Here is a 16,961-nt window from a genome sequence, read left to right on the forward strand (position 1 = left end):
ACAGCCATATCCCACCATCCTGCCAAGCGACACACACACACAAATATAATAATAATAATTATTTTTTTACTTAAAACTTTCGTCAATGCCGACATTCGTATTCTGGGTTCTTTCGGTAAAGTTACGTAGAAGGAAAATACAAAATAAATTTTAAATTCAAAATAATAAATGTAAAATAATAAAAGCTGTTTCTTTAGGTCATTCGGTAAAGTCACGTATAAAGGTTCAAAGGAAATAACAAAAAAAAGTTGTAAGTCTAAAATTGTATTTCTTACACTTGGCCAAAAGAATGGGGGAGGGGGGTATCGCGTGATTTCAAGAGGACATTTGGAAACCATATAAAGCAACACAGACGGTCGGTCTGTGTTGCTTTATATGGTTTCCAAATTTTGCTAAAACCTGTTTAATTTAGTGTGCTCCTCTGTGTAGATATCTGCAGTTATGTGTTTCCTCTCTCTCTTAAATTTAGCTCTTCTGTACCTGATGATTGCTTTTGTTGCAATCAAAACGTCGTACGCTATTATGTAATTTTATTATTTCTTATGCCTACGTGACTCTACTGAATGTTATTAATTAGGAACGGGGGCGTGACCAAGGGCGGAGCCTGAAAAGGGGGCGTGGCCAATGGATGGTCCTGGAAAGTGGCGTAGTCAGGGGGCGGGGCCTAAGAAGGGGCGTGACCAAAGGGCCACGCCCACGAAGGCCGAGTCCCGGGAGCGATGGCGTCTGTTTGCCGTCTCTGAGAAGGATTCCGCCTGCTCCGACCCCGGCTCCTCGGCGTCGGCCTCTTCGGTCTCCGCTCTTTGCGCAGCAGGTAGAGTGTCACGACGAGGAGCTGTCCTCGTCACCATTGCATCGTCATCCCCGTGGAGTGTGTGTGTCTCGTTACCCGTGGTGGTCACCACACACACGCGGCACGCAGTAGTGAGCTGCTAGATGCCAGCCAAGAGCAGCACAAAGTGGAGCCCTCTCTCTCTCCATCTCTCTCTCTCCCTCTCTCTCTCGCCCTCTCTCTCCCTCTCTCTCTTTTTTTACGATCAGAAGAAACAAGGAGATGCTCGGTGTAGTCGGCTCTTTGCTCCGTTCATCATTTCGGTTTTTTTGTGTTTTTTTAATGCTTTGCTTTATATAAACCACCCCCCTTTTAAGTGAAAGACCCAAAAAAAATATTTTTTTTCTTTCCCCTTCCCTCTCTCTCCCTCTCCCTCTATCTCCCTCTCTCGCTCTCTCTCTCCCTCTCTCGCTCTCTCTCTCTCCCCCTCTTTCTCTCTCTCTCTCCCTCTCGCTCTCTCTCCCTCTCTCTCGCTCTCTCTCTCGCTCTCTCTCCCTCTCTCTTTTTTTACGATCAGAAGAAGCAAGAAGATGCTCAGTGTAGTCGACACTTTGCTCCGTTCATCATTTCGTTTTTTTTGTTTTTTTTATCTTTGCTTTTTGTAACCCCCCCCCTTTTAAGTGAAAGACCCAATTTTTTTTACTTTTTTTTCCCCTTCCCTCTCTCTCTACCCCCTCTCTGCCCCCCTCTCTGCCTCTCCTCTCTCTCTACCCCCTCTCCGCCCCCCCTCTCTCTCTGCCCCCTCTCTTCCTACTCCATTTGGCTCTCTCTCGCTCTCTATTTTCTTTATAACTACGACAAGTGCTGCACCTGCACGCAGCCCTTCCCACAGTCAAACGGCCTCCGACGGGTAGCTCAGATCTGCATGCAGAGCTCTCCGTCATCTGCCACCGAGCACACGGCCTCCTCCAGCGCCCACTGCTCCTTGAAGGCCGGCACGGCGTGGGTCAGCCGGGCGTGGCGGAACTCCAGCCACACCCTGGCTCCGACCAGAGCGCGGAAGATGCCCAGGCTGCTGGCCGGACGTTGCCCCTCCAGGGCCACCTTCCTCGCCCTGTATATGGCAAGCTTGGCGTAGCCGAAGAGCACGTTGACCAGCCCCTGAAGATGTTGGGGTCCGTCGCCCTTCGGGTATCCAAAGATGAGGACCATCGGGGAGAAGTGGAGGCTGAACCTTAGGAGGATGTTTCTCAGGACCTTGAACAGCGAGTCCAGGCTCTTGCACTCCACGTATTGGTGCGCCACCGTCTCCACTTTACCGCAGAACCGGCACTCCGGGGACGTGTCGGTGAAGCGCGCCAGGGAGACGTTGGTGGTGACGGTGCCGTGGGCGATGCTCCAGCTGAGGTCGCCGATGCGGTTGTGCGTCGGTCTGCAGTAGAGTTGCCTCCAGCGAGGCCTCTCCGGAGAGACGCAGGGCAGGGCTTTCCTCCAGGCATGGTCCTTGTGGCTCCTCAGGGTGTCCTGTTGGTGGAACCGGACCATGTAGGAGTAGAGCACCTTCCTCTTTACATTTGCGAAGGCCACCTCCGGTAGGTCTTCTAGCCGGCACAGGTTGTGATCCGCCTTCGTTTGTCGGCATTGGCGATGCAGTGGCACGACTGAGAGCTCCGGTGGAGGGGGATCGAGAGGGGCCTCGTCATCCCCAACGCCGATGGGGGGCGTTCTCCCCGCTGCCGCTGAGAAGGCCCCTTTGGCTTCGGCCAGGATCCAGGCAACCACCCGGAGCGACTGCAGCCCTGTCTTTGCGGCCACGTCTGCTGGTCCGAACCACCGGCCCCTTGTTTCAGGCTCCACAAGATCTCCCATCCTGGTGAGCCGCGCGTTGGCGAGGCGCCTCTCTATGCCAGGGGTGGTGGTGGTGGATGGCAGCTTTGTCTGTGGGTTCCTGAGGATCGGTTCGAAGACCAGATCCTCGGCCGATTGCAGTTGGTTCAGCCTCCTGACGGCGAGGGAGCTCCATGTCTGCAGGACGCTTCTGTAGAAGGGTGGCAGCTGTCCCAGTGGGAGGCCCTGCAGGTCCATGTAGAATAGTTACTTGGAGCACTGCAGACCCCCCAGCTGTTTCAGGAGGAAGGAGGCCGTGACGCTCCAGGCCAGTGCAGGGGCGGCGTGCAGGAACTTTTGCGCTGCCTGCAGTCGGAAGGTGGCCAGCTGACTCCGCACGCACACCAGCCCATGACCGCCCTCGTCCAGTGGCAGGGCCAGGACCCCACCCGCGACCCGGTGTCCTCCACCCGACCAGAAGAAGTCGAGGACTCGCTTCTGAAGTGCGTTGACGAGGCTCATGGGGGGGTGCAGGGAGAAGAGTCGGTGCCACAGCATGGACGTCACCAGCTGGTTCACCACCAACGTCTTTGTCCTGAAGGTGAGGAACTTGCACAGGCGACTCCAGGTGGCCAGCAGCTCCTTCACCTTCTCCTCCAGCTCGACCCAGTTCCTCTGCGGTGGTTCCTCCTCTGGTCCGAGGAACACCCCCAGGTGGTGCAGCGATGTTGTGCTCCAATTGATGGCTTTTTCCTTCTCGGGACACTCGGTCATGTCCCACGCTCCAACCAGCAGGCCGCTGCACTTTTGCCAGTTCATCTTTGATGAGGAGGCTTTCGAAAAGACCTCCTGGCACTCATGCAGCAGGGCGACATCAGCCAGGGAGCGCAGGATGAGGAGGACGTTGTCGGCGTATACCGTCAGGACCAACTTGACGCTTGGTTCCCTCAGCACCAGGCCGCTGAGTCTCCGCCTTATGAGATTCAGGAAAGGCTCTAATGCCAGGGCATAAAGTTGGCCCGACAATGGGCATCCGTGTCTCATTCCTCGCTCGAATTTGACCGGGGCAGTGAGGGCGCCGTTGATCTTGATCATGCACTCCGCCTTGGTGTAGAGTAGGCGGATCGTTCGGACAAAGGCATCCCCAAAACCCAAGGTCTTGAGGGTTCCCAGCAGGTACTTGTGGTCCACTCTGTCAAAAGCCTTTTCCTGGTCAAGAGCAAGAAACGCAATTGGGATGCCCAACCTCTGGGACACCGCGATGAGGTCCCTGACCAGGAAGATGCCGTCGTGGATGGTTCGTCTGGGGATGGTGTAGGACTGGTCCCCGTGTACGACTTGTGCAATCACCCCTTTCAGTCGCAGGGAGAGAGCCTTCGTCAATATTTTGTAGTCTGTGTTCAGGAGGGAGACCAGACGCCAGTTTTGTAGGTGCCTCAGGTCTCCGTTCTTGGGAAGCAGAGTGAGCACCGCCCTCCTCCAAGACTGAGGCATCACCCCAGTGACTGAGGCTTCCTCCAGCACCTCTCTGTAGTCCTCCCGCAGGGATGGCCAAAAAGCGGCGTAAAATTCCCCTGTTAGGCCGTCTAACCCTGGGGATTTATTTGGGGCCAGTCCTCTTACAGCTGCGTCAAGGTCAGTCCTGGTGAGCTTTTGCTCTAGCAGCTCTTTCCCGTCTTCCCCCAGGGTGGGTAGACCACTCCATGCCTCCGCCTGGGCCGGTTCCGATGTTTCTTCAGGGGAGAACAGGCTGCCGTAGAAGTCTCTGATGATGGTCGACTTCTGCTGGAGTTCGTGCACCAGGACACCGTCACCATCAAAGAGGCACTCCATGGATTTGCGTCTCCCATTCTGCCTCCCGAGGAAGTAGAAAAGCGGGGATCCCGTGTCGAGGTCCGTGATGAGCTTCACCCGGGATCGCACAAACGCTCCCCTCGTCTGCTCCTCATGTAGCCCTTTGAGACGCTCCCTATTCTCCTCGTATTCTTGGAGAAGAGCAGGGTCGCTGTCCTCGGCGAGGCGACCCTCCAAATTGAGGACTCGGGCTTCCATGTCGGTGATGTCCGCGTTCTTCGGTCTGGTGCTCCCCCAGGTGTATTGTTGGCACAACAGCCTGGTGTGCACTTTGCCCATATCTCTCTCTCTCTCTCCCTCCCCCTCTCTCTCTCCCTCTCTCTCTCTCCCTCTCTCTCTCCCTCTCTCTCTCCCTCCCTCTCTCTCTCCCTCTCTCTCTCCCTCTCTCTCTCTCTTTCCCTCTCTCTCCTTTTTTTAGAATTCGGTGTTTGATGGTCTGCAACCTTTTATACATCTTTCAATGAAAATAACTGAAAGTTACAATCTCCTGTATACATTGGCAAGGTTTGTTATTCGAAAAACACGACTTGCACGAAATGCTATTTTTTTTTTACTCGCGGCTCGTAACTGTAAAGTAAATTGTGACGAGCAATTTGGCAGTAGACTCGCAACGATTGAGGGTTGAGTCTTCTCCATGTAGAATTATTCAGCGGGAAAGTCTGTCAAGTACTTCTTTAGCTCGTCAGCCCAATGGTTTGTCCATCAGAATTTTCTCGAGGGCGTCGTTCACGACGGACGCGTTCCCTGGTGATGGCTCTCGTCACGACCGCGAGCTTCTCCAGGGACTCTGAGACCGAGGAGGACGCATTCCCTTTAAGAGTGTGCTCCTAATCTCAGCTCGTTACCTGTATAAAAGACACCTGGGAGCCAGAAATCTTTCTGATTGAGAGGGGGTCAAATACTTATTTCCCTCATTAAAATGCAAATCAATTTATAACATTTTTAACATGCGTTATTCTGGAATTGTTTTGTTGTTATTCTGTCTCTCACTGTTCAAATAAACCTACCATTAAAATGATTGACTGCTCATTTCTTTGTCAGTGGGCAAACGTACAAAATCAGCAGGGGATCAAATACTTTTTTCCCTCACTGTACATAGGCGTTAAGACAAAATCCCTGCCGAGTACAGTGTAGCTTCACTGTAATACAGTAGGCGACACTGCTAATGTAAATGGCTCCGTTGTGATCAGGGGAACCAAGTGTGTGGGATTATTTTCAGCAGTGTGAAATGCACTGCACGACGACTCCACTGCAGCAGCATACTTGAAATTGGTTTTGGCTAATCAACGTTGATATATGGTGCAATGTATGCTCAATAAAAAAAACGTGTTGTCAAATATCAGACTGGCCCAGTCCGGAATGGTTTTTGAAACTCCTGAATGTTTATATGTATTGAAGACTCTGAATGCATTGTGTTTACTGCCAATACCAATTAGGACATGTATGCATGCCATTACTACAAAACTTCCTTAGTTTGGGACAATGATTAGCCAAAGTTAAACCCCTGCAACTCGTGTTTTCAATTATTTGCTTTTTCGAAGAAACAGTTAACAGTTAAGCCCAACAATTGAAAACTATAAAAAAACATACTTTAGAACAGTAAACACAACAAAGTCTTGCTTCTGATTCAATGCATTCTATCAAGATCGCGGGTTTATTGAAGACCAATTTCGAAGTGAAGTCTGCGCGGGAATTAAACGATACAATTGACAACATACCTACCCCCAAGTGAAATTTAAAATCAATAAAAAAAACACCAGCTTCTCCTCCCCAGTTGCAAACAAAGTGATAGATGTGTATGCAGAGGAGACGACTGACAATAGTTTAACTCGTTGGTGGTTTGTTCATCGTGGCAGGGCGCTGAGAGCCATCTCCTTCATCCGGCGCCGGCTCACGGTGAAACGACCACAAGTCCTGTTAAAGCTGTCACCAAAGGGGGCCACAAAACAAGAGGAAGTTATCACGACAGCAGTGTATGAAACAAACCCATTTTTACGACGATTAAGGCACTGGAGAGCAAGAGCAGGCAGTGGTTAAAACAAAAACCTAGATTTTTTAAAAAGATTTATGGAGCTGTTAATCAGAACAAAGGATGTGTTTGCATTTTAGTCAACTTTAAAAAAAGAGCAAATGAGACGTGGAAACCAAGTACATTTGTTGGTAATGATTAATAATTTGGATATATATAAACTCCCAGAAAACAGATTGTACGTGCTGATGTAAGATATTATTTTCATATAAAAATATTCTGTTCTGCACCATCACTGAACCGCGTCTTATCTCCCTCGCTCTCTCCCTCTACCCTCTCTACTACCACCACTATCACTACTACTACCACCACTATCACTACTACTACCACCACTAACTACCACTACTACTGCCACCACTATTACTACCACTACTACCGCCACTATTACCACTACTACCACCACTAACTACTACCACCACTAACTTCTACTACCACCACCACTATTACTACCACCACTAACTACCACTCTTACTACCACTACTACCACCACTATTACTGCTATTACTACCACTACTACCACCACTAACTACTACTACCACTACTTCCACCACTAACTACTACTACCACCACTCTCACTACTATTACTATCACTACTACCACTACTATCACTACTACCACTACTACTACCACCACTATTACTACCACTACTATGATCACCACTATTACTACCACTACTATGATCACCACTACCACCACTATTACTACCACCACTACTATCACCACTAACTACCAATACTACCACCATTATTACTATCACCATGCTACCACTACTACTACCGCTACTGCCACTGCTACTACACTCTATACTAATGTGTAGTGTACTCTATACGCGACTGTGCACAATTCTGAGTCACTTTAACTGCTTTGCCATTACTTATTGCCAATTATGGACTCGGACTAATATTCTATCATCTCATAGAGTCCCTGGCACATAATAATATGCTACACAGTGGCAGTGGGTGTCGCAAAATGTTGATTTACTACTAATAAACCCCAATGATTCGATCATTGGGGAGGGCACGTGCTGTTGTATATGCCGGGTATGAAAATTTTGATGAAAATAATAAAAATTAAATGAAATTTTGAAAAATGTGTATTTATCCAAAATTATAGTATTTGATGTAAATATGTGCATAAATTATGCTAATTAGAGAATCGTATTATTTTATGTGATTATGCTAATGTGGGCAGTTATGATAATTAGGCTTCGCTTCGTTGCTCAGGGCCGTATCATCAATCGGGATCATACAATGAATTGTATGAAGTTATGCAGGTGTGTTGTAAGTATGCTAGATTAAGCTCAGCTTCGTTGTCTAAGTTTGTATTATAAATCATAATACAATTATTCCTGCTTTAACATTTACTGATTATGTATTACTGTTTATGTCAGGTCTCCAAATTCAAATCTCACCGCAGGATACAGTTCTTATTATTAAGATTATTACGCATGAACTCAAGAAGGAAACACTCAAACACTTCTGTGTTAAGAAATTTTAATTATGAACAAAAACATGACACTTTAATATGCGAACTCTCATGTTTGGAATTACCCCCGGTACCATCGGGGAAATTTCCTTCAGTGAGCAGTACATTTAACCATCAATGGTTGCGTTGTTTGACTTTGGCAACCGCACATATGATTAATTCCACCGCGTAACTCGAGCTTAGTTGGTGATAGGGAGAGTCTTTAAAACAGGCATGCAACGATATTTATACGAAAGGCAATAAAAGCAAATTATTATACCCCAAAGGCAAAAGTATACATCAATAGATTCATCGGCAAGATTATATAATTAACTAAATGTCTTGGAATAAGGGTGTGCAGCAGGGTGCGTGCCCTCCTACGGGAGATTCTTATCTTTGGCTAAGCTTTAATTAATTCGTAGACAAGATTACATGCTAAAGAAACGGGTTTAACACGATGTTATCTCTGTGAGCGTGTAGATTCGTGATGAAGATTTCAAAAGTTTAGTTTGTATCGATGAATCTATTGGTAATTTATGTGATTAGAAGTAAATTCACATAAAACAAAATAAGGAAAAATTAATGTACTTATAAACGGCGTATTCTTATCACTCGCTGAGCCGCGATGCCTTCACGGCCAGCTGATGGTTCATGCACTTTTATAATTAGTCTTCTTATTGTGTGGATTGTCTCTTTGGTAAATTATTGTGTGAGCAGACGCCGGGAGCGTCGTGGGTTTGTGAGGGTGGGGGAGGGTATACGAACGACGGCTGGTTCCCTATCTCTTGTCTTGGTTCCCAGCTGGTGCTGGTCGGTATGCGTGCGGGTCGAACCCACTGCGCGCTCGCTGGCGCTGCCACTCACACGGGCGGCTGGTCAGGCTCTTTCCCCTGCTGGATGAGCCGAGTTGGCACAACGCTTGGCAGCTGGCACCCTTGCTTGGTGGCGCTGGTGGCGCTGCTGCGCGCTCTTGCTCCGTCTCTCTCTGGCGGTGCCGATTGCGTGTGCAGATGGTTTTCTACAAGGCTGGCTTGGCCGATGCTTGGCCCTCTCCGCCCTTTCTAGAGGTTGATTGCTTGACGCTGAGAATAACTTTCAGCGATACTCTGTCGGTCCATGCCGAACTCAGCACAGAGCATCACCTCGCCCCTCTTCTCTGCGATGCACCACACGCATTGTTGCTCTCGAGGCCATGCCCCGGAGCTGGCTTGCTGTCCTCTTCCGAGCTGCTGTGTCTTCTTGTCGAGCTGATGGTCGCCGTCTTCTGCCGCTGGTAGCTGCGATTGTGATGTATGGCCCGTGTCTCTCTTTTTATGCCAAAATTTCTTGTTAGTATCTGATATCCCGAGGATAGAGGATTCGTTTTGGCTTAGGAATAACCCTGACTGCTAGAATTATTCTTGATGCTTCGGTCAGGTGTAGAAAATTATTAAAGGTGAAAATAACATTAGTATTGAATTCATAAATGAGTAATGATCCACTGATGTAGATTGTGGCTTGGTTTTTAAGTGGAGTGAGTGTGAGGATCGATAATGTTAGCTTCATCTTTGGTCGCTAAGTTTTGGAATTTTTACCATTTGTTAGCAGAAGCATGAAAAAGTTCACCAAAACGAAACGCCTGTTTGTTATTCTTCGTCGGGGGGGCGGGGGGGGGGCGTGTGTTTTTTTAATTGGACTTTATGACTGACCGTTTCCGTTGGTGGGAGGGGAGGGTGTCATTATCTTTGCGAGAGTGATAAGACAGCTGCTCGAAAGGGGGGGGGGGGGGGTTCTGTTTGTTTGTGCTCCCAGCGACCCCGCGAGTGATTATATGAAAAAAAATATTGGCAAAATCATTAATATAAAAAAATGGAAAAAGGCCTATATATACAACAGTGCCACCCCACCCCCCACTGGCTCCGCCACTGCGAACGAGCGAACGTTGAGGAGTAATTTGGCCGCCGCAAATGTCTACGTTGGGGATGGGTCTCTGGAAAAGGTGGTCGGGAGATGTCACCTCCCTCGCCTGGTACGCAGGAGGTCGTGGGTTCAATCCCAACCCTGAAGACGCCTGCTGCTGTAGATTTGGAGTTTGCATCTCTCATCATCATCACGGTGGCTAGGAGATGTTAACTACTGCGCCTGGTATTTGGCCACGTGACGACGATGATGAGCCACTTTGCTGAGCTGTCATTTACGACGGCCAGTTCGCTACTGAAAAAGCGCTACCCGGTCGCTCGGTGGGGGGGCGCCTTGCCTGGCAAACATAAAAATTGTTTGGTTTATGTTTGGTCTTGATCTGACATGTTACAGGATGAGGAGGACCCATACCCTATTGGGAGCACCGAACGGACCCGGAGACTTTCGCGGCACCCGCCTTTCCGACCGCTGCTCGGTGTCGTCATTGTCGTCATTGCCTCTCGAGTGCAGACCATGACGCCCAACAAGATGGCTTCGGTGCTCCTCCCGCTGCTGCTGCTGCCGCCGTGCGGCGGCCAGCCGGAGCCGCCCTTAGCCAGATATTTCTACAATGCCACCGTCTACGAAAACTCCGCGCCCAGGACGTATGTGGAGAGCCACAGCAGAATGGGGTTCTACATCGGCCTCTGGGGCTTCATACCCACGTACTCCATCGTATCCGGGGATGAGGGGGCCGGGTTCACGGCAGAGGGGTTGCACTTGGGTGAGACTTTAATCTTGCGCATCCGCACGGGGAATGTGCCGTTGAACCGCGAGGAGCGCCCCGGCTACGTACTGGGGATAAGGGCGGTCACCTGGAGCCGCCGTTGTCTGGCGTTCATCACGGTCTACGTCCGGGTGATGGACCGCAACGAATTCAGCCCGCTGTTCTCGATGTCATCGTACGGCACGAGAGACTTAAAAGCGCCGGCGAGCACCGTCGGCCTCTTCGTCACCGACGACGCGCCGGCGGGCACCGTCGTCGTTCGCGTCGCCGCCACGGACGCTGACGAGGGCCCCAACGGGCGCATCCGTTACGCCCTGGCAAATCGCGTGTTCGCCGTGCACCCGACGAGCGGCGCTGTGATGCTCGTCAAGAGGCTGAAGCCCGATGATTGGGGGATATACATATTGAAGGTGCTTGCTGTCGACAGCGGTGGCCTGTCCAGCTCGGCGCACATCACGGTGTCCGTGTGCTTGACAAACCACGACTCCCCGCGTATTGCCGTCGTCGCGACCCGCGAGCCGCGGGCGTCATTTGCTAACCCCGCCGCCTCGTACGCCGAGCTCGCCGTGAAGGACGCCGATATCGGCCCCGCGGGGGAGATCAGCGCCGTGGAGATCATCGCCGGCGACCCCCTCCGGGCGTTCTCCGTCACCCTGACGGACGGAGCCGACCCCGACTCGACCTACGCGGTGAGGCTCTCGGGGCGGCTAGACTGGGCGGACTTCCCCTTCGGGGTGAACCTCACCGTGCAAGCTCGCGACAGGGGGAGGCCGCCCAATTACTCGGGGCCCGTCACGGTCACGGTCCGGGAGGGCGGCGCCGCCGGCGCGTTCGAGCGGAGCGTCTACACAGGTGCCGTCGAGCGGCGGTCTCCGCCCCGCACCGTCGTGCTCGCGGTCAGAGCCTCTTGCGGCGCGCGGAGCTGCCGGTACGTTGTCCGAGGTGGCGCCGACGGCGACTTCTTCGCCGTGAACCCCGCCACCGGGGTCGTCTCCGTCCGCAAGTCTCTGGCGGCGGTCGACAGACCCCGCCTCGCGTTCGACGTCGGTACCGACGTCGGCTCGGGCATCGCCAGCGTCACGATTGACGTCGTGTACTACAACGACCACGCCCCGGTCTTCGAGCGGCACAACTACTTCGCCTCGTTGAGGGAGGACGTCCCGGCGGGCACCTTTGTGCTCGTCGTGTACGCCACGGACAAGGACGAGGGGTACGACGGCCGCGTGACGTATGGCCTGGCGGACTCTGACCCCGGCCCATTCGCCGTTGACCCCTTCACGGGCATCGTCGTCACGACGGGGCCGCTGGACCACGAGGAGACGGCGGGGGTCTACTGGCTGCACGTGCGAGCCTCGGACTGGGGGACTCCGTTCCGCCGGGAGGCGGAGGTGATCGTGACTGTCCGCGTCGTCAACGTGAACGACAATGCGCCCGTCTTTGTGAGGAACTGCGTGGGTCAGATCCCCCGGGACCTCCGGCCTGGCGAGCCGATCTTCACCGCATTGGCCATCGACGCCGAGCTCCAGCCGGTGCTCTACGGCATCGCGTCCGGGAACGAGGGCGGCTTCTTCGCGCTCGACGACGCCCTCGGCGTCGTGACGCTCGCGCGTTCCCTCGCCGACGTCGCCGTCGGGCCGGTGGGGGCCTTTCACCTCGGCCTCACGGCCACCGACGGGGAGCTCTCGGCAGAGATGTTCCTGAACATCTCGGTCCTGGACGCCAGTCCCGGTTCGGGGCCGTCATTGCGGTGCGTGGCGACGGGGATTGTCCGGAGGATGGCCGAGATTCTCCACCGGGCGGACCAACAGCGAGACCGCCCGCGGCCTGTCGCCGCCAGCACCGTCAATCGGCACGCGCCGGCGTTCGCCACCCCGGCGGCCGCCGTGGAAGTCCGCGAGGACCTGCCCGTCGGGGCAGAGGTCATCCGAATGGAGGCCGAGGATTCGGACGACGGCTTCGAGGGGAAGCTGCTATACGCCCTGACGGACGACGGGGCGAGCGGCTTCACCGTGGACGCAGAGACTGGCATCGTGAGGGTCCTGGTGCCGCTTGACCGTGAGGCCGCCGCCTCCTACTCCATGAACGTCGTCGTCCACGACCTGGGGACGCCGCGGCGTTCTGCGAGCGCCACCCTCCGGGTCGTCGTCTTGGACGTCAACGACAACCGGCCGGAGTTCTCGCGGCGCGCCTACGCAGCCCGGGTGCCGGAGAGAGTGCGGCCGGGCCACGAGCTGCTCCGGCTGGAGGCCGCCGACGGCGACGAGGGCGACGCGGGCTCCGTGCGCTACCGCCTGCTGTCCGACACCGACCTCTTCCGCGTGGACGCCGAGACAGGCGCCTTGGAGGTGGCGGCGCCGCTGGACCGCGAGCGGCGCGCCGAGCACGCGCTGCTGGTGGAGGCGTCGGACCTGGCGCCGGAAGAGAGCCGCCTCTCTTCCGTCGCCGCGGTGATCGTGACGGTGGATGATGTGAACGACCACGCGCCCACGTGCGCGCCGAACCCCCTCCGCCTCCGTGTGCCCGAAGACGTCACGGTGGGGGCCGTCCTCGGCTGGCTGGACGCTCGAGACCCCGACGTGGGGCCGGCCGGGGAGGTGCACTACACGCTGGTTAGCGTGGACGGGGGGGACGGCACGTTCACGGTGCACAGGACGAGCGGGGCAGTGCGGCTGGCGCGGCCGCTCGACTTCGAGAGACGACGCCGCTACGACCTAAAGGTGGCCGCGCACGACAGCGACCCCAGGGGGCCACCGTCGACCATCTGCCGGGCGACGGTGGAAGTGATGGACGTGGACGAGAACAACCACGCCCCGCGGTTCGCGGATTCCATGGACAGCACACGCGTGCCGGAGGACGTCCCCATGGAGACCGCCATCTTCACCGCCACGGCCACGGACCACGATGAGGGTCTGGACGGGGAGGTGCGGTACTCCCTCGTGGGCGGATCCGACCTGGGGGTCTTCAACATTCATGTGGAGACCGGTAGACCACACCCACTACAACCACCACTACTACCCTCCTTCTCCCCGCTCCTCACGGTTCATGATGCTGGCTCACAGTTGATGACGCCGGCTGAAGGCTCACGCCGGCGCCCGTCTCTGCTGCGTGTCGTTCACGGCGTTTCGCGCCGGCAGGGGTGATTGTCACGACGCGGCCGCTGGATCGCGAGACGGTGAGGAGCTACTGGCTCGAAGTGCGCGCTACGGATCGCGGAGTCTTCCAACGCTTCTCCACACTGCACATCTACGTGGAGGTGCAGGTACGGAAATTCACGCGCACTCACACGTGCGTATGCACCGCTGCGTTTTAAAACGCCACGATGAGAGTACCGTGTGTGGTTCCCCCCCCCCCCCTACCCAAGGACGTGAACGACAACCCCCCGTGGGTGTCGCAGACGTGGTACCAGGCCGACGCTATGGAGAACTCTCATTCCGTTATATTCCAAGTGAAAGCCTGGGACCCAGACAAGGACAGCGTGCCCCGGGGCAAGGGCCTCACGTTCAACATCGTTAGTGGAGACCCACAGGGAATGTTCACCATAAACAAAACGTCAGGTGCGGGCGGTGGTGGGGGTGGAGAGCAAATTCACAACATTTACAATTGTAGTGTATAGTGGACACTACACGACACTTCTATACACCACAGAACGTGCCAATTCATTACTAGTACAGCACTAACATACAGCAACATTTACTATCGACGCATTTCCATTTGACGCGATGTGACTCAACAGAGTCCGACATCACAGTAACGAGCTCCCCCCCCCACCGCGTGCGTGCATGTGCCGGCCGGCATATGGTTGTGGTTGACCTCCGGTGAACCGACTCGTCACAGGCGCCATATCTAACGTCCCCAACAAGTCGCTGGACAGAGAGACGCAGGCGGAGTACGAGCTGGAGGTGAGAGAGTCACCGTGAGGGTGGTGTTGGTAGTGATGGGGAGTCCCTGACCCTTCATGATGGTGAGCGGGCCCAGGTAAAACTACGTGGCCGAGAGTCGGAGCCGTTTCCGCGACAGGAATGTCCTCTGGCTCCTACAGTATTTTATCTAACCTACTAGCAGGAAGTATCTGGCGTTGCCTGGGTAAAACAAATTATTTCAAAACTTCTCTTAAAAACCTTACATATACATACACAGATACTAAGGTATTGTGAAAGCCCGGTGGGCCGTTTGTCCATTTCTCCACCAACAAAATTATAAGAGGCTTGCACAAGTCCAAAAAGTCATAGAAAGTGTGGGGTACATAGTTGATCTAAAAGGTTTCTGAAAATTGTCGACCCACCCCCTCAAAAAATATCTTTATCCCTGCGTAGGTATATAAACCTACACACCCTTAATACAATAGAGTAAGTAGTATCTCTTGCCTCTGTAGTTGTATCTACTGACTGTATAGTAGTATCTACTGAGCCAGTAGTAGCTACTGACTGTTTAGTAGTATTTAGTGACTGTAGTAACTACTGACCGTAGTAGTATCTTTTGGGCCTACAGTAGTATCTACCGACTTTATAGTAGTAACAACTAACTGTATAGTAGTATCTACTGACTGTGTCGTAGTATTTACTGACTGTAGCAGTATTTACTGACTGTAGTGGTATATACTTACTGTTAGTATCTACTAACTCTATATAGCAATATCTACCAACTGGATAGCAGTTTCTACTATCACTACAGGAGTGCATACTGGCTGTGGTTGGACCTGCTATGATTACAGCAGTACATACTGTGGTGGTTCCTGCTTTCACTACAGCAGTGCATACTGACGGGTGGTATCCTGCTATGACTACAGCAGTGCATACCGACTATGGTGGTTCTTGCTATGATGACAGCTTTCACTACAGTAGTACATGCTGACTCTATCTTATATATGAAAGGGAAATTTGTGAATGTGTGTCTGTTCGAATTGTTTAGCATACTTGCCGACATGCAACCAACTTACTGTATATTAAACGAGAATATGCGATTCTAAAGAAATCTACAGTCTTCGATTCCTTTGCGCGAGATTCTTGGTGCGCTCAGGTTGAATTTAAAATGACTGAGTTATATATTTTCATTGGTATGTTATGTTTTTAAGTTTTCAGAAGTTTTAAAATATATTTTTGCCCCGGGCAACGCTGGGTATATCGACTCTATAGCACAAAGTCCTCACCTGACAAGTGTGGCGTGTTGAGGCCTAGTACCGTGCAGAGCCCCCGGCCTCGCCTAGATTGCCCCCCCCGCCCCCGCGCTAGAATAATCGTGTAAAGGCGCGATAATTTTAGTATCTACCGACCCTATAATAGTAATTGCACACATTGGGGTGGGGGGGGGGAGAGAAGAGCACGTGACACTTTGATGAATTTACCTCGGCGTCGCGTGTACATTTTGTTTGCATTTAGAAGGTGAATGAGAAATGGCGTCCACCCTGCAGCGACGGCGTGCGCGCCCATTGTCAGGGGCAACTCGCGTCAGCGTTTCGCGCATGCGCAATGGCGTGCTTTGTCGCGAGCCGGTCGGCAAAAGTAAATTACTAAATTAAGATAGATCGCACCAAAACGCGATTTTAACCACTTTTAAGGTGAAGGATGGGAAAACGAAATGGCCTATTCCCACTGTGGGGCCCGGGGCGTGCCCCCCGGCAAATTTTTTTCGACGTCAACCCCACGGTCCGAGAGCCAAATCCCCCGCAAGTGAGCGTATGCAGACAGACAGACAGAGACAGACAGACCAAAAATGCCTTTTATAGGTTAGATAGCGTATGTGGGGATAATGGGAAAATGTCGTTCGTCGCCAAACAAATGGCAGAGTCGTGTCGGTGGGGGCCAAGTCGACTCTGGGAATCGACACCGAAGCGTAGGTTTGCAGTGGCCCCTGCATGAAAACGACGGAAAGTGCAGCGTTCATCACAGATAGGTAAAGTCGTGCGCTTATTTATATAAATGGCTGTTATTGCGACCACGTCTTTATGCGCGAGGGAATGACACTTATGCAGACGTTTTCTCTTTAAGAATAGCTACTTTTCTAAATATCACTGTCCTGCTCACAAAACAACTACTTTGAGGGGAATCATCGCGTTTCCTGTACTCTGGAGGAACCAGCAGCCACCTCATATCACTGCACTGAATGCTATTATTACGTCTTCTTCATTCTAACATATTTACACTTGCCCCCTCAGTACGGGGGATTGAGCGGCGAATTATGCTTAATTGGTGCACATCAGCTCATAGTTACGGGTAGGATAAGTTGAATTTTTTTTTCCGTTGACTTTAATTTATTTACCGATTTATTTATTTTTTTGCTCGCGCAAAATGTTTGCACAAAAATGTTGGGACACCATCGCCCTCGCTCTGAATTACTCATGGCACACGCCTGCA

The 16,961-nt window shown here is 52.5% G+C and overlaps 1 protein-coding gene across 1 annotated transcript in view; it reads left to right on the plus strand.

The window, feature by feature from the left end:
* The first annotated feature begins 689 nt into the window (after positions 1-689).
* Positions 690-16,961, plus strand: part of LOC142917818 (protocadherin Fat 1-like) — a 38,130-nt gene continuing 21,858 nt past the window's right edge. Inside the window, exons 1-5 of the mRNA XM_076062184.1 lie at positions 690-814; positions 10,239-13,593; positions 13,746-13,870; positions 13,973-14,165; positions 14,446-14,510. Of these exons, the coding sequence (XP_075918299.1) occupies positions 10,359-13,593; positions 13,746-13,870; positions 13,973-14,165; positions 14,446-14,510 (3,618 nt within the window). The 5' untranslated portion in view covers positions 690-814; positions 10,239-10,358. The remainder of the gene's footprint in view (positions 815-10,238; positions 13,594-13,745; positions 13,871-13,972; positions 14,166-14,445; positions 14,511-16,961) is intronic.

Source organism: Petromyzon marinus, unplaced genomic scaffold (genome assembly GCF_048934315.1).
Source record: "Petromyzon marinus isolate PM22_M1 ecotype Great Lakes invasive population unplaced genomic scaffold, UKy_Petmar_22M1.pri1.0 PM_G_Scaffold_53, whole genome shotgun sequence".
In the NCBI taxonomy this organism is placed as follows: Eukaryota; Metazoa; Chordata; class Hyperoartia; order Petromyzontiformes; family Petromyzontidae; genus Petromyzon; species Petromyzon marinus.